At 37.5% G+C, this 24,167-nt stretch overlaps 1 protein-coding gene across 2 annotated transcripts in view; it reads right to left on the bottom strand.

The window, feature by feature from the left end:
* Nucleotides 1-223: 223 nt before the first annotated feature.
* rest (RE1-silencing transcription factor) overlaps nt 224-24,167 on the bottom strand; it is a 44,730-nt gene continuing 20,786 nt past the window's right edge. Inside the window, exons 3-5 of one of the 2 annotated variants that reach the window (XM_069925286.1) lie at nt 20,574-20,657; nt 9,825-11,603; nt 224-426 (exon numbers count right to left, since the gene is read on the bottom strand). In XM_069925286.1, coding sequence (XP_069781387.1) covers nt 332-426; nt 9,825-11,603; nt 20,574-20,657 — 1,958 coding nt within the window. In that variant the 3' untranslated portion in view covers nt 224-331. Of the gene's footprint in view, nt 427-3,525; nt 11,604-20,573; nt 20,658-24,167 lie in introns of those variants that run through there. The other variant, XM_069925285.1, reaches the window with a different exon arrangement.

The raw sequence follows: 24,167 nt of genomic DNA on the forward strand, positions 1-24,167 counted from the left end.
TGAAGCAGCAGGTCCATTAGGTGTGCAATTGTTCTGACATTGAATTAGTGTTAATTAACTCGACAACTTACCCTTTGTGTTTGAAGGACCATAACACAAATATCTTTTGATCCCAAATGAACCTTAATTTACTGTATCAGTCTGAGAAAAATACTAACTGAACATAGTAATCTAAATGAAAAGCACACACAATTCAGCTTACAAAATTTTAATGCAGCAAAACTTTTGCTAATTACTATAATTTTTAGTATGTTACAGAGATTAGTTTTTAAATTTTAGATGAAAAACAGGCAAATATTTTGTGAAAAATATCCTTTTATACACATAGTCCTCATACTAAAGCAACGAAAGTTTTGTGTCCAACACAACTGTCAGTCATTTTCTTTGATAAATGTTTATACTTGAAATCAAAATTCAATTTATTATCTGGAAAAAAAAGTACAGTACGTTACTTTTTAAAACTTTGGCATCATCAGAAAAAAAACAGAAGTATTGCACAGATAATGGTGTAAAGCAACTCTAAATTACCTAAGCTTTTATATTTTAAGCCAGCACCAATGGAAGTGCTTTTGTACAGATCAGGCTGAGTGTTAATCATGCTGTTAGAGGTCCCTCAGAGTTTTGTAAAAATGCTAGATCATTATAATACACCTGTCATTTGACAGTTACCTAAGCAAATTGTTGAAATCTAAATATTAATGCCTGCTCCTGCGTATGGTTCCTGCCTGCTTTCATTAGCTCTCTAACCTTTCAGATAGCTCTTTTTCACTTTACAAACTTGCTGCATTGCATTCTAAAGTAGATATATAATGACTTAAAGACATGTTCAATACATTCTAACACCTAATTAACAGACTGCCCTCAACACCTTATTACATGATTCTAAGTGGTGTATCCTGTTTCTCAAATAAAAGGAGGGAAGGCAATTCATACAGGCTCTGCCAGCAATATCTATAACCCATGAATAAATAATAACATTTTAAAATGATTAATGACAATTTTTAAAAGCATTTCTTTAATGTCTTATATAAATTGCATTCCTTTCTTGGCGATCTTGCCTCCCAAAGAACAGAAATGGTTAAGTCTCTAGTCAAATATTATTAAAGTCAAAACATCTATTTGGCCATTATTGTCATTAATTTACAGTTTATAAAGGATAAAAACAAAAGTGCAATTCTTAGATCAGGATTAACAACACTCTATTTGATAGAACAATTTTACATTTGAAAATTAGCAAGTTTATTTAAGGAATCAAACTAGCTTCTTTAAAAGCTTGCATTCATAGGCTGAAGCACTCAGTAAAGAGTTGGGATGTCATGTTTCAACTGCACAAAGTGAAACTCGAAAGTCTGCAGACGTGATTGTAGTAAAAATACAATGAAATGCTGGAGGAACTCAGCCGGTCTTTTCAGCATTTATAGGAGACAAATATATATTGCCAATGTTTCAGGCCTGAGCCCTTCTTCAAGGAATAAGCAGAATAAGCCAGAAGCAGGAAATCTCAGAATTCAGACAATACTGGCTGGGGGAGGAATCCAGACCAACCAAAGGTGTCAAAGTCCCTTTCATGGTAGTGGAGTCCAGAACTAAGGGTTTAAGGTGAGAGGGCAGAAATTTCAAGAAAACATGAGGGGGAAGAAGTCTTTCAACAGATTGTGGTGAATATCTAGAATGAGCTGCTAGAATCATTGAGGAAGATACAATTACAATTTATAAAAGGTACTTGGACCGCTGCTGAAATTGGAGTCGTAAATAGAGGGATTATGGTCTAATATAGGTAATTGGAATTTGCATAGATAGGCATCACAATTGGCATCAAAGAAGCTGTTTCTATTATGTACAGGTCTGTGACTTTAATTCTTTCTGCCTTAAGCACCCCCAAGAATGGACAGGAATTAGGATTAGCAACATCTCCCTTCACTAAACAAGCAACTCCTGAAGGCTTTAAATGCAGAGACTAGTGTGTTAAAGATGGGAATAACCACCTACTCATTTCAGTAACCTGCCAAAATATCAGGGAAACCGCTACAAAGTGGATTACGACAGCTCTAATCCTGAGACTAAGGACTATCAGTTGTTATTATGCACTCATTCAATTTGTGCACTCTGCCTTTCCTCTAATTAATTTACTACATAAAGAACAGAGTAGTGACTACATACCGTTTTGAAGTGAACACAATTAGTCTGCTATTCTAACCTCACTCATAGAATTCCCCATCTTCTCTTGAAGAACCACAGTAACTGCCAGAACATCACTTAATTTGTATTTTATCAAATTACTTGTGAGCAAGTTAAGACAAATAGTTAAAAAATGTGATCATGTTACAATCTGTACAAGGGAATTCATGAAGGAAATATTTTGTTTAATAAATTTAGCAATCTTGTTAAAATTAAAATGACAAATTTTGTTGAGATTCTGTCACTAATAGGTTTAGAAATTAGATAATTTGAGTGGCTATGATCCACCCATAAAGATGACATGTTGTACCTTGTTACCCTGTGTGTTTTGCTGGGAAAATGTTCAGAACAGGAAGAAATCATTTTTAACAGGAGAATGAGTCATGGGTAGGGTTGTAAAGGGTTAAAATGTTATGTCTTTGTATTTTTATTGTATGATTTATTATGATTATTAAATACATTTTTCAAAATAAAAAGAATGAGTCATCAGTGGGCACAGTTATAAAATACCTGGCAAAGGAACCAGAGGAGCATTTTAACAAAGCAAATTGTTATGAAGTTTACTGAAAGCAGATCCAATCGCAATTTTAAATAGGGAATGGAATCTTTTCTTTAAATAGGGTTAGGGAGAAAATGATGACTTTTTCAAAAAGATATTTTGGAATGCCACACCTTATAAATGGTAACAAATGCTGCCAAAATGTATCCCTACTTGTTCAATTAAATCAGCAAGGAGCAGATACTGCAGTTGGATATTTTAATTTGTCGGCAAACTGGAAGTGATCTAAGATTTTAAGAATCTGAATGTAATGATTAACATTTTAACATCACATTCAAAAATGCACTCAATCTTGCACATGCAATGTAAAAAAGATCAAACTGGATTACATGGCAAAGTTGCTTGAACCCTAAACCTGTAGATTAAAACTTTAAAGAAATACATGAAGGAAATTCAGAGATAGAGATTTTGATCTAAAAACTAAAGTTACAGTTTTGGTAAGCCAATGTCTGTTAATAATGATACTTGATCATCTACAATCTTCCTTTAGTTACAAGAAGGCCTTCACTGGCATGTTAATTTTGCATCTGCTGACAAGTAAAATTTACATTGTTCAGGCTCTACTTATGGATGCAACAAATATCAGAAAATCAGAAGAGCTACTTCACTCTCATTTCATCCAAACTAATTTTCCAATGTCTGCTTCACCCACACAATCCAATACACCTAATGTTGTGAAAGGACTGCAACTTTCTGATAACTGCAGCATAGTAGCTGGTCTCAAATGTATTCTCGTTACCAGAGTGCATGTTATACCCAATGGAGAAACAAATAGGTTTAGGACTCGATTCAGTATTAGCAATCATCTTTATTCTTTTTCTTATGTGTAATTAATGTGCAGAGAAAACAGTTGGAAGTAGACAAAGTAGATCAGAACTCATGAGCTGACTAATCCACATCCTTTTGTAAATAGTGGGATCTTTACTAGCATGACAAAGGCTTTCTGCCACTCAGCAAAGTCTTTTTTTTTGGCAAATTTAACCAATATTTTGCAATATAATTGTGTGCTCACTACTTATTACAAGAAATGCTGTGAAGCTGGTACATCCATTAAACATTTTAGCACCAAGAGGATTACAGTGAATTTTCTTTGGATCTCAACTAGGGACTGTGGGAACAAGCTATGAGCGAGGGGCAGAGCAAGCAGGTTCCAAGCAGATAAATCTCTCCATTGGCCAATTAATTCTAGCCAATAAAAAGAGGGGAAGCTCAAGCATATGGCCAGTGTGTGAGTGGCCCAGTATAGGAGTGGGTCTAAGCAGAGGCTGAAGATGAGCTTTATTCCAAGAAGGTAAGGTCTTTGATTTTAATGTAGGATGGGTTAATGGAAACAGCAGCTAGGGGAGCAGAATGCTCCAATTGCAGGATGTGGGAAATCTGGGGCAGCACAATTGCCCCAAATGACTACACCTGCAAGAGGTACATCCAGCTGCACCTCCTGGGAGACCTTGTTAAGGAGCTGGATGAACTCAGGATCATTCGGGAGGAAAAGGCAGTTATAGAGGGGACCTTCAGGGAGACAGACACCCCTAAAAGACAGGTGACAGGTAATTGGTGACTGTTAGGAGAGGGAAGGGGAAGAGGCAGACAGTGCAGAGCACCCCTGTAGCCGTTCTCCTCAACAACAAGTATATTTTTTGATTCTGTTGGAGGGAACGATCTACCAGAGAAAAGTTGTGATGGTCACATTTCTGGCACAGAGGCTAGCCCCTTGGCTCAGAAGGGAGGGGGGGGGGGGAAGGAGAGCTATGGTAATTGGGGACTCATTGGTTAGGAGAGCAGATAGGTGGTTTGGTGCACGAGATCGAGTCCCTCTCCATCCGGGATGGAGCTGCTAAAGGATAAAGAAGGTAACTTGTGACATGGTCAGGAACATCTCTGATCAAGTTCATAGCATTCTGGGGAAGGTGTGAGCAGCCAGATGTCATGGTCCACATGGGGACCAATGATATAGATAGGAGGAGGGACGAGGTCCTGAAGAGGGAATACAGGGAGTTAGGAAAAAAGTTAAAAAGCAGGCCCTCAAAGGTAGTAATCTCAGGATTGCTGCCTGTACCATGTGCCATAGATGTTGTGGCAGTTGAGTGCGTGGCTGAAGAGTTGGTGCAGGGGGCAGGGGTTCAAATTTCTGGATCATTGAGATGTCTTTGGGGGAAGGTCTGACCTGTACAAAAAGGACAGGGTGCACCTGGAGAGGGACCAATATCCTGAGAGACAGGTTTGCTAGAGCTGTTGGGAAGGGCTTAAACTAGTTTAGCAGGAGGGTGGGAATCAGAATGTGAGTGCAGAGATTTGGGTAAAAGGACAAAAGCATGATTCTTTATGTTCTGAGTTGGTAAGGAAGGACAGGCAGGGGACAAAACACAAATGCAGCCAGTTAGAAGGATTGAAATGTGTCTTTTTCAACACTAGGAGTATTAGGAATAAAGGGGGTGTACTTGGAGCATGGATCAGTATGAGGAATTACAATGTTGTGGCCATTACTGAAACAGCTTAAGGAAGGGCAAGATTGGCTGATGCAGGTGCTGGAGTTTAGTTTTTTTTTAAATAAATAGGATGGGAGGTAGAAAAGGGGAGGGAGGAGTAGCATTACTGGTCAACATAGTATCACTGTAGAAAAGGAGTTCGCTGCAGAGTCGCTGTGGGTGGAAGTCAGAAATAGGAAGGGAGCTCTCACTGTGCTGGGAGTAGTCTATGGGCCCCCAAAGAACCCTTGGTACACCAAGGAGCAGAAAAGCAGTCTGATTTTGGAATGGCGCAGAAAATACAGGGCTGTAGTTATGGGTGATTTCAGCTTCCCCAATATTGACTGGCACCTCCTGACTGCAAGAAGGATAGATGGGGCTGAATTTGTCAAGTTTGTTCAAGAAAGATTCCTGACAGTATGTGGACTGCCAATGAGAGGAAAGCCAGACTGGATCTGGTTCTGGGTAATCTGGTGAAGTGGTGGACCTCTCGGTGAGAGTGACCACAACTCCCTTAGCTTCAGCATAATTATGGAAAGAGATAAAAACAGACAAAATGGGAAAGTGCTCAACTGGGGAAGGGCTGATTATGAAGGGATGAGACAGGAACTAGCAAGGGTAAATTGGAAACAGATGTTTAGGGGTGAAAGCACAGAAGCAATGTGGAGGAAGTTTAGGATTCAGGATAGGTTTGTCCCACTGGGACAAGGAAAAGATGGTAGGAAAAGGGAACTGTGGCTAACATAACAGGTCAGTCAACAAGTCAAAAGAAAGAAGCATGCATTAGATATAGGAAGCAGGAAGGGCTCATGAGAAGTATATGGTAGCCAAGAAGGAGCTTAAGAAAGGACTTAAAAGAGCTTGAAGCGGGCATGAGAAAACCTTGGCATGTAGAATTAAGGAGAACCCCAAGGCATTCTGTGCATACGTGAAGAAAAGAAGGATGGCAAGAATAAAGATGGAGCTGCTAAAGGATAAAGAAGGTAACATGTGACTGGAGGCAGAGGAGGTTGGGGAGGTCCTAAATGAATACTTTGCATCAATATTTACAAGAGAAAAGTATCTTGATCACAGTGAGGTCGAAATCGAACAGGCTTGAGCACTGCACAATATGGAGATTAAGGAAGAGGAAGTATTGGAGCTTCTTAAATACATCAAGATTGATAAGTCCCTGGAGCCGGACGCAGTATATCTCAGATTGTTGTGGGAAGTGAGAGAAGAGATATCTGTGGCAGTAGCTATGATTCTCTTTGGCTGCAGAGGAGGTGCTTGAAGATTGGAGAATGGCAAATGTAGTCCCCTTGTTTAAAAAAGGTAATAGGAAGAATCCTGGGAATTATGGACCAGTGAGTCTTATGTCAGTGATGTGCAAACTATGGGAGAGGATTCTTAAGGATAGGATCCATGAGCATTTGGGGAAGTACAGTCTACTCAAGGACAGTCAGCATGGCTTTGTGAAGGGAAGGTCGTGCCTCATGAGTCTAATTGAGTTTTTGACAAGGTAACAAAAAAAATTGATGAGAGTAGGGCAGTAGATGTGGTCTAAATAGATTTTTGCAGGGCTTTGACAAGATCCCCCTTGAAAGACTCATCCAGAAAGTCATGAGGCACGGTATCAATGGAACCTTGGCTGTGTGGATAAAAAATTGGCTTGTAGGAAGAAAGCAGAGTAGTAGTGAAAGGTAAATATTCTGTCTGGAGGGTGATTAGTGGAGTGCCACGAGGATCTATTCTGGGATCCCTGCTCTGTGATTTTTATAAATTACCTGGATGAATAGGTGGAAGGATTGGTCAGTAAGTTTGTGGATGACAAGAAGCCTGGAAGAGTTGTGAATGTAGCTGAAGGTTGCTGAAGGTTACATGATGATATAGATAGAAAGCAGAGTTGGACAACAAAGTGGCAGAAGGAATTCAATCTGGATAAGTGTGAGGTGATGCATTTGGGAAGGACAAACCAGAAGGCTGAATAACAGGGTTAATGGTTGGTTACTAAGAGTGTGGATGAACAGAGGGACCTTGGGGCTCTAATCCATATATCCCTCAAGGTCGCCACACACGTTGATAGGATAGTTAAGAAGGCTTATGGGATATTGGGATTCATTAATAGGGGGATTGAATTCAGGAGTACAGAGGTCATGTTTCCACTCTACAAATCTCTGGTGAGACCACACTTGTAGTATTGTGTTCAGTTCTGGTCACCTCATTGAAGGAAGGATGTGGAAACTTTGGAGAGGGTGCAGAGGAGATTTACCAGAATGTTGCCTGGATTGGAAAACAAATCTTATGTGGCAAGGTTAGCAGAGGAGATTTGATAGAGGTCTACAAGATTATGAGAGGCACAGAAAGAGTGGACAGCCAGCACCTGTTACCCAGGGCAGGAATAACAAACACCAGAGGAAACACCAGAGGGAAGTTTAGGGTGGCTGGAATTCCTTGCCGGGGATGGTGAAATATTGGGGGCATTTAAGAGAATCTTAGACAGGCACATGGATGAAAGGAAAATAGTTTACGGGTAGGGAGAGTTTAGTACATTTTTTAAAGGAATATATGGGTTGGCACAACATCGAGGGCCGAATGAACTGTAGTGTTCTGTGTGCTATATGCATTAAAATATTATAGATCTAAAAAGTCCAAGCATTTTCACATTTGCATGAGCAGAATCTCCAGACCTCTTACAGCATTCATTATTCAAGCTGTATTGTTACAGATTTTTAACTGTATTTGTTTACTATAATTAACAAGATGATTGCAAAAGTTGAGTATGAGTACTGCAAACGATAAAACAAGCAAATTGCAGTTAAAAATCCATATAAATGGGTTTTAATTTGATTACAGATATACATGACTTTTTCAACATGATTGTCAAAGCAAAGAAAATGCTATTCGGTATTTAAATTATTTTCCATATTCTTCAATCAAAATGGCTACTCCAAACATTATACTGAACACAACATATTAATTCAGGAGAAAAACACAAATGAAAATCACAGTTACTTATATTCTTTGGCCATACCAACTCAATGTCTAAGTCAATCAGAGGTGATCAAATCTTTCAGTGTTGCATTCCAATAAATCTGACAAGTTTATTCAATGCTCGGTTTGTGGTCAGGGGCAGCATTTGAGTGCAGAACCAAGACTACGACAAGTTCTTACCATTATACATGGTCCACTATCAGAAATAAATGAGCTCAACAAACTGGAATTACACAAGATCCATTTATAAGTAATTTACACATGCCCACTGGAAATTCCAGATTGCCAAGAGTTGTGCATGCTATTGCACAGAATGCTGGCAAGACTGTAAATGGTGTAAGCTACAGCTCTAACTGAAAAGGATACAAGACAGGAATTTCTACAATTCTACTTGTTTGGGATGCTTGACATTTAGCTTTTGAAAACGTTTTATATCCAATACAAGTGGAAAATAATTTAGCATTACCAGGCAGCACTCCCAATCAGTTTGCTGCAGTGGTTTGGTTAATGGTCAAAACCCAAACGGTTGGTTAAACACACAAATATAAATACATGATACAGAAAAAAAAAGACATGTCTATATATAAACTATTACTAATTAATTATATTGCATAGTTGATTACTTGTTTCGTGCAATTTTATAAGCTGTTTAAGCACCATATTGGATTTTTTTGTGAGACTGCCAAGAAATGTTTGCTACAAACTCCTAAGTAAGTATCATAGCATTAGTTACTTGAGATCTGGTATAATTGCAAAGTGCTCTTTCCTGTGATTGAATAAAATGCAGGATAATTTAACATATAATCAGAAAATACTGTGCTGTCAATTAAAATAAAAATGTAAATGATGATTTATAAAGATAATAGCTCATTTTAATGAAATGGTGCCTTAAATGCAAATTTATGAAATGGACTAATTCCCTGCATTGTGCATCAAGATTTAAATCAAAATTGCATGCAAATGTATCAAATGCCCTTGAAATGCAAGACTGCTTGGTGAAAGGCATTATTTTAGCTTTACCAGAAAAAATATTCAAATCAAATACTTAACATTTTGATTTCTTCAGTCAACCACTATCTTGAGTTTTCAAATTATGAAGGCTACAGTAATTATCGTAGGTCAGCTTAAACTCCAGATCATGTAAAAACAGAAAATATCTCAATGTCCAGTGTTACCAAATATTTACAAAGGGACAAAACAAAAGAGCTGAATCAGATTAAAGGACACAATTTGAATCAAATAGTGCAATGAAAAATCAAAATCAGTGGTTGATTAAACTGGTACAAAGCACAATTAACATGTAGCTATTGTAGATGAATGCTTTTGTACTATATCTGAATTATGAGCAAGAAACTTGAAAAAGCAGAAACTACATGCAGTTAGCTTCAAAAAAAAGTTTCAAAGGAAAATTAAAAAAAATAAATCCACATCACGTAAAGTTGTTTTGAGCATTTTGTTTTAGCTATTATTAATATTCTAAGGCAAACTTGCCAAATCTTGGGACTGCATTTATTCCTGGCTTTTTGCTGCTTCCTCAAGATAGTACACATTTACCAAGTGGCGATTAAGGTGCTTGGTAAACTCCCCTTTCATGCCAAAAATACGATCACAAAATATGCAAACAAAGCTCCCTGGAACATCATTCACACCTTCTGGTGTCCTTTTGTTAATCTTGCTGTCTGGAGCAGTCTTTGCTCCATTCAGACCAGAGTCGTCACTCCCTTCTGAATCTTCACTGATTTCACTTCCTTCATGGCTATGAATGCCTTCATCTTCATCTATTTCCATCACCTCATCCTTGTTTGGATTTTTGTTCTGTTCTTGCTTGCTTTTCTCAACTTTGTCACAATTATCCTTGGGTTGGTCCTGGTTTGGCTGACCATTCTGAATCTTGTGTGTACAATCTAGCTGACTTTTCTGATCATCCAATGCATCTGGAACTTCACTCACATTTTTCTGAAGCCTGCTCTGACCATCCTGGATGTCCATCTGCTTGTTCATGCCATCTTTAACTTTCATTTGATCATCCTTGCCATCCTGGACATCCTCATGGCATGCAATGCCATCTTGGTCGGCATTTGAATTGTTTGAGTTAGAAAGTTCAAAAGCAAGCTCAATACTGATCACCTGAACAGACCCTTCTTGTTCAGTACCAGAAATTAAGTCAGTTTCTGCACTCATTTCTTTTGTCCCCAAATTACTTAAATCATCACTGGTCTTGAATGAGTGAGTAGCATCTTCTACATGTCCAGAACTGCAAATTAATGCCCTGGCATGTTCTGTGGAAGCTGTGGGCATTTCCTCAACAGTCAATGTTTCAGTCAATATTGTTTTTCCCGATTCTGGGACAGTTAACTGGTCAAAAGAAGTCTGGGACTCTTTTGTAATCTTCTGGACAATTTTGCTGGCATTTTCTGCTGAATGCACATTCAAAGAATTCTCATTTTGTTCAATAACTGTACCAAGTGGAGCTTTATTCACTGCTTGATCACAGTATGATTCTGAATTCTGGGGCTCTCTCTTGCGCAGATCTTCAACACTAGAATTACTATTAGAGGAATTTCTGGAACCATCTTTTTTCTTTTTAGCCATAAATGGTTGCTGCACAGGCTGATCAGATTTATTACATTTATTTGGACCATCACCAGTCGAAAGTTCACCATATTTTCTGTATCTTTTGTTTTTCTTCTTAACTCGTTTGCATTTAAGACTTTTCCTGTGTGAGGCCTTGTCCAATTTGATTCTGCTTCTCTGTGCTTCAGGTTCAATCAGCTCTTTAACTTTCCCCATTTTCTTTCTTTTTGCTGCTACAGGGTTCTCACCTGAAGATTCCTGTGGTGAAGTTTCAGGTACTGTTAAGCCTCTCTTTCGTTTGGTGTCCTTAATTTTCTTTACTTTCTTTGTGTCCTTATCCCTTTTTCTTGATAGGTGCTTGTGGCTGAAAGCTTTACAATTTTGGGCCTTCACCTTTGAGTTGATGGTGCCCAAATTGTGCTCCTTTGATACAGCTGAAGTTTTCTCAGCCTTGACAGTGCCCCTCTTATCCAGATCCCCAGCTCTTTTCAGTTTATCTGACATTTTCTTGCCAATTTTAGCAAGAGGAACATCCAGTTCAAGTCGTTTGGTACGCAACTTCACCTTTGACACATCCATTGTGATATCACTGCAATGTGGATGCTTAGACTTTATGTGATACTGCAAGTTGCACTTCTTAGAAGCGGCATATTTACAGACAGGGCACAGAAACTGGCGCGGATTCACGTGGAGCTCAACATGTTTTTTGAAGTTGCTGCGGTCAGCTGTTCTGTATTCACAGTGAGGGCATGTTAATGGTTTGGGTCCATTATGAACTTGTCTAGCATGTCTTGTCACCTCGTGCTGGTTTGATGCTACATAGTTGCACTGATCACATTTAAAAGGCTTCTCACCTGTTGAAATATATGAAATTAAACCTTTAATTCATTCAGGTTTGTGCACCATGCAAAGATATTTACTGATCATCACTGACTTGGTCTGATAACACACTGTAATTGACTATTTTACTCAGTTTTTATGGTATTTTATTTGTTTGTAAATTATTTAATTTGTAAAAAGTATGGACCTTTCAGTCGATTTGATCGCAATAATGGGATGTGCATGAAATTTAAAACAGTTATCAGTCTCCAATTTTTGACCTTGGAGTGATTTTGAGCACAGTACATTTTGATATTTCTTTCATCTCACTCATTCTTTACTGCAGCAATCCATGCTTTTAAAAATACACGCAAAATAATTTGTAAAAATAAATTCTGAATAAGATTATTTTTAAACCATTCTTGCAATTTCACTGAATACCCTGTAACATTTTTTTTTAATTCTTTTTGTCCCAGTGCCAGACCACAACACAAAGAATGGAAACTCGGAGGAGAATGGGGGAAAAAAAAACTCAGATGCTAAAAACAATGTTACTGATGGGACAATTGCAAGGCTATACACATGCATGTACAAACATACTATGATCCCACATATATTATTACATGTACATATTATTTTCAGTAATAGTTCACAGAGCTTAGTAAATTTGGTCATCATAGCCCTAAAATACCCAGAGTGAGGAAGATTCAACTATATCCAAAATCTCTGAAATATTGTATTTGTATGGGGGATTAAATAGAAACAATGTTCCTTTATCACTTAAGAAGTAGGAGAAAAATGACCTTTCCTACATAAGTAATATAAGAAAATGTGCAGTGATACATATATACAAATTGTGCCTTTTGGGAAAAAAAAATCATGTAAACAATTTGAATTGAATCCTGGGCAATATATCAGACCCTTTCTAAAACTGATTCTTTTCAAGAAATAAAGCAGTTGAGGGGTTTGGCAATTTTATCATTAAGATGGCTATGGGTAATAGGGATTTCAGTTCTATAGTCTTCAGTACCTGATATCCTGGGAAGGGTTTAGTCAGCAATTAATAAAGCCTTGTGATCTCCTTTCACATACAAGAATTTTGTATACAGGTAGGATAAGTAAAAACCCCAACTCAGCTGGTGCTTACCAAGCTACAGGTAATTGTAGAAGGTCACAAGAACCAACAATGGGTCTCTATGATCCAAACAGATTCAATGCCAAGACTTATTATGTATGGATGGACAGTAAAATTAACAATTATCAGCCAAAATTTGGTATTTCCCCCTCCATTAAAAACTTACCACATACAAATATCCTCAAGGTTATGAGAATCAGGTCACATCCCTGCTGCTGAATCATGGGTAATCCCAAGAGATTGGTGGGAAAATTGAATTGGAATAGAAAGATATAGGTTGGGAATACAGATGGAATGAACAAATTCAGAATCATAACCTCATCAAGTTTATAAAAAGGGTAGAGAAACCTATTTAAGAAAAACATAGCATGCTCAAAACTATTTTTGCAAATTAAATATTGATACCTACCAATACTAACCCGAAAGAAAATATTTGCCATAATAGAGCAGTTCAAAAACCAGCTGGTCCAGTGAAGGCATTGTAGAAAAATGGAAATTAACATGTAGTGAAATGGCAGCAGAACCATAATTTTCAGAAACAATCACAACAGAAGAAGAAAACAACTCACCAAAATCAACTATTCACCTAGCACAATGCTGCAGGAAACTTTTTAACTAGCAGTAGACATTCTGTCATTTTGGTCTTACCTATACAAACACAATCAACTTCAAATATTGTGAGAAACAATAATATCAACATTAACTCCTTTGTTTATTTGTGTTCAAAAAAGTCAGTGAACTTCCAATTGACTAGAGTTTGTGATGGAGCCTCAAGTTTGCACTCTCTCATTGACCATAGACTATATTTAATCTCAACATTTGCATTTTGTAACAGACACGTATTTGAACAAGTAATAAATTCTATCCACTGCTTTTCCCCCCACAACTAGTCTGTTCATTCTTTAAATTTTTAAAAGTAGAGTTCAAGTCAGTTATATACTTGGTTGGGAACTCTTTGTAGGGAGAACTCCTCAATCCACATGATGTTTCCACATAGCTACACAAAGCAAATGTTGCAACATGCTTAATATTGTACAGTTAATCCATAATCATCCAAAAGCAGGCTGAGGACTAGACCATTGAATTACTTTAAAAAGTTATATATCCACTTATGCAAGTACTTAAGTAGCATTCAGTTCCCAGAAATATGCTAATTCATTAACTATTCAGGCTGCTGCTTCCAAGCCGAAAACTGTTAAGGTGTGAGCAGGTCATTTCTGATGCCATCAGCATACAGGAACAGAGTTCAAATAAAAGCTGGTGCTAGCATACAAGATAATAACGGTCATTAAAGATTGTATCGTTAGATTGCTAGCACAGTCATCATCAGAAAATAAACAACAGTTTGTTTACTGAGTCAACTAGTTTATTGGAATAGTTCCTTACCCTGTATTGGATTTAAATCTATCCCTTGTGCATGGTTCAAAATTGGACTACTGGTGCAAGTGTGCAATACTCTTTCTTAAGGAATCAGCAATGTTAGTCACGTGACTCTGTAATTACAGTATTAAGAAAATATTCTCCACTTGTCTGGATGAGGACAAGGACTGGCACTACATCAACCACCCTGAACATTAATTCCCTATGATACTGATGCACAATGCCAGCAGTGCATATCATCTACACCACTGTTACTTACCGGCTATTCTGACAACACCTCATAGATGTGCATCCTTCACCACCAATAACAAGGCAGCAGAACCTGGAGGCTCCTATCCAAGCTGCTCACCATATTGACTTGGAAATATATTGCTGGTTCTTCACTATTATTGAGTTTTAACTGGGATAATAACTGAACCAGAAGTACTGTAGCAGTTCACCAATTTTTCAAGGGCAAATAGGAATGACTACATTATGATTACAATATCAATCCACATGACCAACCATTATACTGGATATATCAAAAAAATGTTGAAGTCAATATCTATATTATTCACCAACCTGTCACAGAAAATTTCATAGCAAATAACCAGAACATTTTAGTGAATTATCTTTTTCCATATTGCATTGGTCTGGCAAAAGGCAATGAGATTGATTTCATCACCATGACTCTAAAATTGTACTTCAATTTTGAATGCATACTTTTAACATTGAAGCAAATGACCATGCACACAGTTAATCACAGAGCTGTGTGTGTGTGTGGGGGGTGGGGGGGGGGGTCGCATTTTTAGGCACTGAATGAACATCATTTAAAATGCAAGTCTTCAGCAGCATAATTTCTTACGACAACGAAATACATTTTCAGTTTCACCAAAAGTCTCTGGAAATCAAAATTATTTCACACAAAGGCATCTATGGTAGGTTGACATTCCTTTTAAAATATCTTGTACTCCATGCACCTTTTTTGAACACTATTCCATTTTAACAAACAATTTTTAGCACCGGTGAACAATGGCCATAATCAGTAAACTAGATAACAACCCTCAAACTAAAATGTGCTATGAAACAATAAGCATGATATCTCATTCTCCATAAGATATGGGATCATGCACCCATACTTCTATTGAAAGCACTCGGCAAGGTCCCCCATGGTAAACTCGATGAGAAAGTCAAGTGGCATGGGATCTATAGAACCTTGGCTGTGTAGATTCAGAATTGGTTTGCCTACAGAAAGCAGAGAGTAGTAGTGGATGAAGCATATTCTGCCTGGAGGTCAGTGACTAGTGGATCTGTTCCAAGACCCCTGCTCTTTATGATTTTTAAAAATGACTTAGATGAAGAAGTAGAGGGATGATAATGAAGGTTTGAGGTGTTGTGGATAATGTAGAAAGTTGTCATAGGTAACAACAGGATCTAGACAGGATGTAGAATAAGGTGGATAAATGGCCGATGGAGTTCAATCAGGTTAAGTATGAAGTAATGGATTTTGGAAGAACAAACTTGAAGGCAGAGTACGTGGTTAATGGCAGGATTCTTAACAGTGTAAAAGAACAGGGGGACCTTGGGAAGCAAGTTCATAGATCTCTCAAGTTTGCTGTGCAGGGTGATAGGGTAGTTAAGAAACTTGAGCTCAAAAGTCACAAGGTAATGTTACAGTTCTACAACTCTTCTAATATTAATCACGCTTGGAATATTGTGTTCAGTTATGGTCAACTCATTCGAAAAAGGATTTGGAAGGTATGAATGCAGAGGAGATTTACCAGGATGTTGCATGTATTGAAGAACATGTCTTATGAGGCAAGGTTAGCAGAGCTAGGGCTGATCTCCTTGGAGTGAAGAAGGATGAGAGGTGACTTAATAGAGGTGCACAAAGTTATGAGAGGCATAGAAAGAATAGCCAGCATGTTTTTCCTTGGGTGAGAGTAGCAAACACCAGAGGACATCTGTACAAAGTGAGCGGAGATGTCAGGGGCAAGTAATTTTTTTTTAAAAGAGAGTAGTGGCTGCCTGGAATGCATTGCCAGTTATCATGGTGGAGGCTGGTACAATTTAAAAGACTCTTAGACAGGCACATGGGTGAAAGAAAAATAGGTGGGGGGGGGGTTATGATGTAGAAAGGTTTAGTTTTTTTGAGTAAGTTTATATAGGTCAGCACAATACTGTGGGCTGAATACGAACAGGTTATCAAATTGAAAGCTGCTTTTTCTGGACCTCTCTCACAGATAAACTTTGGCTTGGAGCTGATGAGCTGGAGTACAAGATTAAAACACCTCGATACTTAAGGGAAGAATTTTCCCTTGTCACTAATCCAAGAGGCCAAAATCCCCCTTAGATTAAGCACTGCAGAATGTAACAGGTATGGGGAACCAGAAAGTGGCACTGATGGGACTTCCAGAATGCAATTGGAAGTGTGTGTGAAAGAGATTAGACATGCAAGAAAGATGAGGATGCTTACTACAGCATCGGGATAAAGAAGGCAATTCAATATGGGGAAGGAAAAGGGAATATTCTAATGATCAAGGGCAGAATAGTCAGGGAACAGATACTGTTTCTACAACCACAAACATCAGTCACAAAGGCTACATTCTGTAAGGATTAGGTTAAAGATGTCTGCTCAAAGCTGAAAATGAACTTGATTGGAAGGGGAGAGATCTAGTTTTTGTGGACCAGAAAAAGGACAAGGCAATAGTACAGGGTAATAAAATATGTAATGATAACAGAGTCGGTATTGTTTACTAAATTGAATGAGGAATTGAAACAATTTAGCATTTGCTCACAACTAAAGTAAGATATTAATGGGACCGAAAGACATTAAGTCCCATGACCAGATAATCTGCATTTTGTAGGTTTAGAAAAAGATGATCATGGAGAGTGTGAATGCTTTGATTTCCAATTCCAAAAATCCATACATTCTGGATCAGTTCCCCCAGATTGGCATGGGAATAAATGTAACCCTATTATTTTAGAAACAAGGGAGTAACAAAAGAAGATATAGACTAATTAGTGTTAACAGGGCAATTAGAAAATATAAGTAGGATTTGGCACAATCAATATGAATTATAAATAGGAAATCATGTTGGCAAATTTACAAAACACTTTTTGAGGTTGCAACTTCAAACAAAAAAAATCACAGATTTCTCAAATATCTTAACATATTTAGGAACCAATGGATGTGATCTATTTGAACACTCAAAAGGCCTTCAATATGTTGTCATACAAGATACCATCTCCCTTGGAACACCTAAACAACAGGGATGCCTATTCCAGACTAAGATTCATCAACTATAATTCTGCTTAAACATAATAGTACCATATAGACATCCCCAAACTCTGAAAACCTTGGCTTCAGGCAATTCCTATCCTGTAGGCCACAGTCAGTGAGGATCCTCCATGATCAATCTCAACATCGGGCTCTGCAAGACCATGTACTCAGGCCTCTTCTATACTCCCTGTACACCCATGGTTGTGAGACTAAATACCGCTTCAACTCTATAAGTTTGTGGTCAGCAACACCATTATAAACAGGATCTCTGATGAGTCAGAGTACAGAAACTAGTGGCTTAATGCCAGGACATTGTTAGCAAGACCAAGGAGCCGGTTATTGACATTTTGAAGAGGATGAAGGAGGAACTTCCTCTTCAGTCCACATCAATGGTGATTATGTGGAAGTGATAGGCAGTTTCAAGTTCCAAAGCGTTCAGTCAGGGTGGATCACCGTGTAATACGGGAATTGCTCTGCCAAAGACAGCAAGAAACTGAGGGGTTGAGAGCGTAGCTCAGGCCATTACACATTCCTCTATCAACTCCAACTATACCTCACTTCTTGGAAAAGTAGCCAACATATACTGAAAGACTTATCCAACCCCAGCCATACCCTCTTTGTCACTCTCCCCCACTCCTGTTGAGAAGATTCATGAGTATGGGATCAAGCACCACCAGATTCAGGGACAGTTTCTTTCCTAATGTTAGCACACTCCTGAATTAACCAAATAATAGTGAAATCATGTTGTCTTTGCTCTGTACCTTTTGATCTCTCTCTGTAAATCTGCATTTCTGCACTAAGTCTTATCTGAGCACAAGATATGAGCTGTGTAGCTGGAAAGTACTTAAAACAAACTCTATCACTGCATCTTGGTACATATAACAATAAACAAACTATTTCTGAAGTTTGAATATCGGTAAAAAGTCATCATAGAATCCTAAATAGCACAGATCAACATTTATTAGATCCTGAAACTTTGCAAAGCTTCCAAGTACAAAAGAGTGCACAAAACTTGGAGACAACCAATCAGATAAATTAATGGTTCTCTTCAAGGTAACTTTATTCTATGTGCCTAGGGCAGGCAAATGCAAGTTTTGTAAATCATCAAGATTATTTTTTCTTCTTTTGTCAATACCAAGGTTTGAAGGTGTTTTTTTCTTAGTGTTTCACACTTGCCAGCAATATTTATCATTACTCAGTCAGATTACTATCTTTTTTATCCATGAGTCAGCATTACACTGCCAAGCACATGCCAGTATCCCCAATCTTGTTCCAGTTCCAGCAGACATCACTCAAATATTCGTGAAGTATTACTGGCTGATTTTCCCATTCCTAACATTGCAGGACCACAGTGATTTGTAGCATAGCTACAGTAAGCCTGGCTAAGATCAGCTAACCCAATGGAGGGAGAGACTGACATTTGAACCTGGTTGATTTTCATGGTTCAGCTGCTCATTAATTTATCAAGCTGGATCTACAAGTCTGCTAATAATTCATACTCATAACTGTACATCCTGAAACAGCAAAACTTTTTTTAAAAATCTGAAATGTGTCAAAGTTAAAAGAGTTGAACACACCATCTATAAACCTGTACCAGTTGAATTTTTTAATAGAGATAAAATATATTTTCCTATTACTGAATCTTATAAGCAATTCAGTAAAACATTCTAAAGGAAGTTAAATTGGGTATGTGAAAATCAGTCAAAGTTTTTTTACCCTATGACTTATAATTATGACCATCAAATAGCAGAATAGGCTTGAGCCTGCTTTCTAAGATTGAAGGGCTTGCTAGAATTCACTAAGTAGGGTTAAAAACCATGAGAGAATTTACTGCAACATGAATGTCCAAGAGGGGCAAGAAAGGCATATTAATAAAAATATTTAACACAGGTGGGACTGAATTGAAGTTGAGCCCTTCCAATACAAAATAAAACATTAGATGAAAACGATTTCCTGATTGAAGAACCACTAGTTTCAAACAAAATAAATATATAATTTTCAAGACTTTAAAATTCTTGGACACATCTATACCAGGGGTGAGCAACCTTTTTTAAAAAAAAACTCACATTCCACCTTAATTAATCCCTTTGCAATAGGTGCTCTGTGATTAGTAAAGGCTTGCTTAAGGTGGTATGTGAGTGGGAAGGGAAGGTTGAGAACCACTGCTCTAGACCCAATTGTTACGGAAATATTTTGCTTGAGAAAAATTGTCATTGCCCCATTTCCTTTGGAGTTATGAAACCGTGCACATAAATGAATTAGGTCCGATTAAATCTGAAGTTTTCAAACCTTTTTCTTTCCACTCATATATCACCTTAAGCAATCCCTTACTAATCAAAAAGCATTTATGGCATAGGAAGCATTTAAGATGGAACGTGAGTTTTAAAAAAAGGTTGTCCACCTCTGTTCTATATTTTTTTTGTCCATTTCTAAAAAGTAAAATTTTGAAAGAGATAAATAGCTTGGTAGGCTAGTTCAAAAAGTCACATGTCAACCATGATTAAAAGCAAAAAGAAAACTGCTGGAGGACTGAATGAGAATTAAGTGTGGAGAGGAAAGTTATCCAGTTAAAAAGAAGCAAAGGAGAGGATTGAGCCAGGGACAGAAGGTGATACGTGAACCAAGGAGGGGTGAAGAATAAGAGACAAATGGGGACAGGTAGGGGAGGGAGAGGGGTATAACTGGAACATAGAGGCGAGGTAGGTGATGGTGAAAGCAATAAAAGAAATTAAAAGGCAGATAGAAGTGACAGAAGGAGAAGGTAGTAAATGGAGACACAGTGCTAGAATCTATTAACTGAGAAAAGTGACAGTGGGAACCAGATGGAGGAGCGGATTCCGTGAGTGAAATCAGGACTGGGAAGGAACAAAATAGGTGAGAGGGGAGTGTAGGAAAAGAAACCAAAAAGGAAAACAGATCAAAAGGAGAGAGAGATACTCTTCAATACTGATACTAAACTGTCAAAACCAGCAAGAGAACTCTCCTTCTTGAAAGGACATCTGAATTCATTGGGTTTGCAAGGCAAACAATGGCTTGATGGTCATCATTTCTAAAACAAAATTATTTTCAGATCTCTTATTGAAATAAATAAAATTCTGAAACCACATGGCAGAATTTTAATTCACATTCATTGAAACATTGAATCCTTACATAAAGACACGTGGTTTTTCCATTAACTCATGTGATATTTCAGCAAACTTGGGCCCACTCACCACTCATTATACTAACCTGAATGTGTGCGCATGTGCCTGGTCAAGTGAGTTTTCTGAGAACTTGAGTAAGGACACTGTGGGCATTTGTAAGGTCGTTCGCCTGCAAAACAAACACACATATTACATTCCAGGTTTGGAGATTGAAAACATTGCACTGAACTACCCAAACTGTGGTCCAAGAGCCTCACCCAATCCACCCTTTTGAGACAACTTGATATATGCCGTAGTTCTCTCTCTGTAGTGTGTTTCTTGGAGCTGGAAAATGTTGCTGCTGGTGGTGGTCCAGTCACTCTGATGAACCAGCAACAATCTTATTAGCAACAAAGAATATATGCATAGAAAAAGTTTCCAGAAATCTCTCCAATGCACCTATCCAGCTCCCCAATAATAAAATTAAAAAGCTGGAACTGTTTACACAGAATCTTGTGAAGCATTGTTTCATCAACCCAGTGACATCATATGCTTTGTGTAGCACATTCAAATGTCACCAAAGTCGGTTTATCATTTCCAATGTTAACATTTTTTTTTAATGAATTGAAGTTTATTGTCAGAACATTTTAGATAAAGGATGGCTTGGAAAATGCCATGTTCCTATAATCTATATGCTACTGCAGAGAGCACAAAACCTCAGGATGTCCTTCAACATTACCACCAACTATGTACTTTTAAGAGATCAGCAGTTTTGTAAAATAGGATGTGCAGAACTAATTTTCATGAGAAATTCTACAAAAAGCAATTTGATAATGACTAAATAATACAGTATAATCGTAATGACAACATTCTATGAAATAAACACAGACCAGGACCCCTTATATTTTTACCTGAAATAATACAGTAAATCCAGTTAAAAGAAACATACTCTGTAAACATTTCAAGTAAATGAATTGTTTTGAAATGTATCTGTCAGCTTGAACATGCCTAGTTGCAATCAAGTATTCAGTCTAACTCTGTTGAATATATCTACATTTAAGACAAGAATAAATCAACAACAAGTCATCAATGTAATTTGACCACAAGGATTGTGGTACAGTTCTATTAAAATTGGAATGAATTTTCTCCAAGGATGTCAAGTTAAGATTTGTAATAAAGATTTTGAATTGATTAATTTAAAATTGCTCTCTGGTCAGCTCAATTGTCCCAAATATTTTACTTCTCACAGATAACAGATTCATAGGAGAATGTTGATGGGAAAAAAGCCTTTAACTTCCTAGATAAAGGCAGCACCAGTTTCACTTACATTTAAGCTTTACATGACCACATCCACTGGAAAATGATCAGCAAGTTTTCAATGTTTTCCTTTACCTTTTCCTCACCTGTCACATACTTTCTTACCATTATCTGTATGGAAATATTTTGCATTCCTTCCTCATTATTAGCCTCCATCCCACTGGCCTCACCCTTTTATACTGTTCCAATAAAGTACAATATTTTCTACTTTAATTTATGTAAAAGGACCATATGTGTAAAAAAAATGAGAAAGGCTCCAACATTGCTGGAGCAATCTGTTTCAGATGACTAGTGTACCTGTGGTCTCCAAAACAAGGATTTTGAGTACAGAACTCAACCTTACAGCTCTGAAAGTTCAAAGGAAAGCTATAAAGGTCCAAAGGATTGTAAAATGTTGAAGAGTCATAGAAGTATACACAAAACAGCAAGGCTAATATTCCATAACTTTTTAGAGGGTATATATTTGTATTGCAACTTATTGTGTCTCTGGAAATTAGTAAATTTCAGTGAATTACATGGTACAGAAAAAGATAATTTTCTCCAACTATGCTGGCAGTTAGGAACCGTGCAATCCTCCTCCCATCTTCTCCCATCCACCTTAATGGCAAAAGTCTCTATTCCTTGCTCCCTCCCTTTAGCAGGGGTGGCTAAATATTTTCGTTATGGGCCACATACAGAAAAATACAAGGAGGCACAGGCCAAACAATGCTAAGCCCAGCAGTTTTCAACTAGTTACACTGCAAGTAAAACCGTGTTTTTAGACCAGAAAATCCCTGTGTTATTGAAAATTCTTTTCTTTTTTCCTTTTTTTTTCAAAAATTTTATAGTGACATTTTAAATATAAACTTTTAAATATTTTAAATATTAACTTTTTCTTACAAACATTACTAACAAAAGCAAAAGGTCTTCCCTCCCTCCTCCCCTTCCATACAGACAGATCTGTTCACTGTCAGAGCTTACATATTTTTTAAGTATATAAAGTTGGGAAAAATAAGTTTCTGTATGTATAATAGATACTTTCATACCCTTTCTTGTAGTCCTTTTTATTTCTGTATCTGGGCCCCTATGTGGTCCAGGTATGGCTGCCAGACCTATACAAAAATGTCATATTTATTCTTTAGTTATATGTGATTTTTTTCCCATAGGTATACAGCTGTTCATTTCCGCAGTCCATCGTGCTGAGTAGAGGGGAGTCGGACTTCCAAGTGATAGTGATACATTTTTTCACAACCGCCAGTGCTATTTTTATAAATGAGATTTGATAATTTGGTCAATTTGTCACTTATTTCCACGATATTATCTAATGGTTATAGCTCCGGGTCGCCCGTGAAGGCCACTCCTGTTATCCTAGTTAATTTTTCTGCGATTTATTACCAAAATGGCCTCACTTTCATGCACGGCCACATGGCATGTAAAAATGTTCCTGTCTCAATCCCACATCTGAAACACATCTCTGAAATTTCAACCTTTGATCTGTGTAACTTTTGTGGGGTAAGATATAATTGGTGTAAAAAATTATACTGAACCAGTCAATATCTTGCATTTATAAATCATGTCATGCAGTCCTTACACCAATCTGACCAGCTTCTTTCTGAAATCACCACACCCAAGTCTGACTCTCATCTTTCGCTTGACCTCTGCAACCTTTGTTTTGCACTTTCACTCTGGAGAGCATATTACATTTTTGTTATAAATTTGGATGTATTCCCCATCCAAACTGTTCGTTCAGGTTCACTAATTTCAGATGGGGTCAGCATTGGTCCCCATCTTTCTCTTAAGAATGATCTAAGCTGGAGAAAGCAGAAGGCCTCACTGGCTACTCCATCTTTGTGTTTTAATTATTCAAAGAAAATAAGAGTTCCTTCTGTGTAACAGTCCTTAATAAATCTTATACCTATGTCATATCGCAAATTTAATATTCTATTGCCCATGTTCATAGGCAATAACACATTTTTACACAATGGTGCTTTTATTGATATCCCTACTTTTTTTCCCAAACATTCATTAATTTCTTCCCATGTTCCAATCATATGTATTAGAATGGGTTTATCTGTCTTTTTCTTTATCTATAAATGGAGTTTCAAATCACTAAAGTCCTTTCTTCCCCCTCCTCCATTGAGTACATTCCCATTTGAAGAAAGTTAAGAAAGCTGCAAGAAATCTAGCCTGTTCAGCTAGGCCGTAGTCCCATGTCAGTTTTTCCAGTGCAATTCTTGGTACCTTATTATTCCATAGGAACTGTCTAATATGGTTAAATAATTTAAAACTTATTTTGTCCCAGCATTTGTGGGATCCATATTTCAAAGAAACTCACCACATCTTTTCCCTCTATTCCTTCTCTCAGCCCAATGATTCTTACATTGTTATGTCTGCCAAAATTTTC

This window comes from Narcine bancroftii, chromosome 1, assembly GCF_036971445.1.
Source record: "Narcine bancroftii isolate sNarBan1 chromosome 1, sNarBan1.hap1, whole genome shotgun sequence".
Taxonomy (NCBI): domain Eukaryota; kingdom Metazoa; phylum Chordata; class Chondrichthyes; order Torpediniformes; family Narcinidae; genus Narcine; species Narcine bancroftii.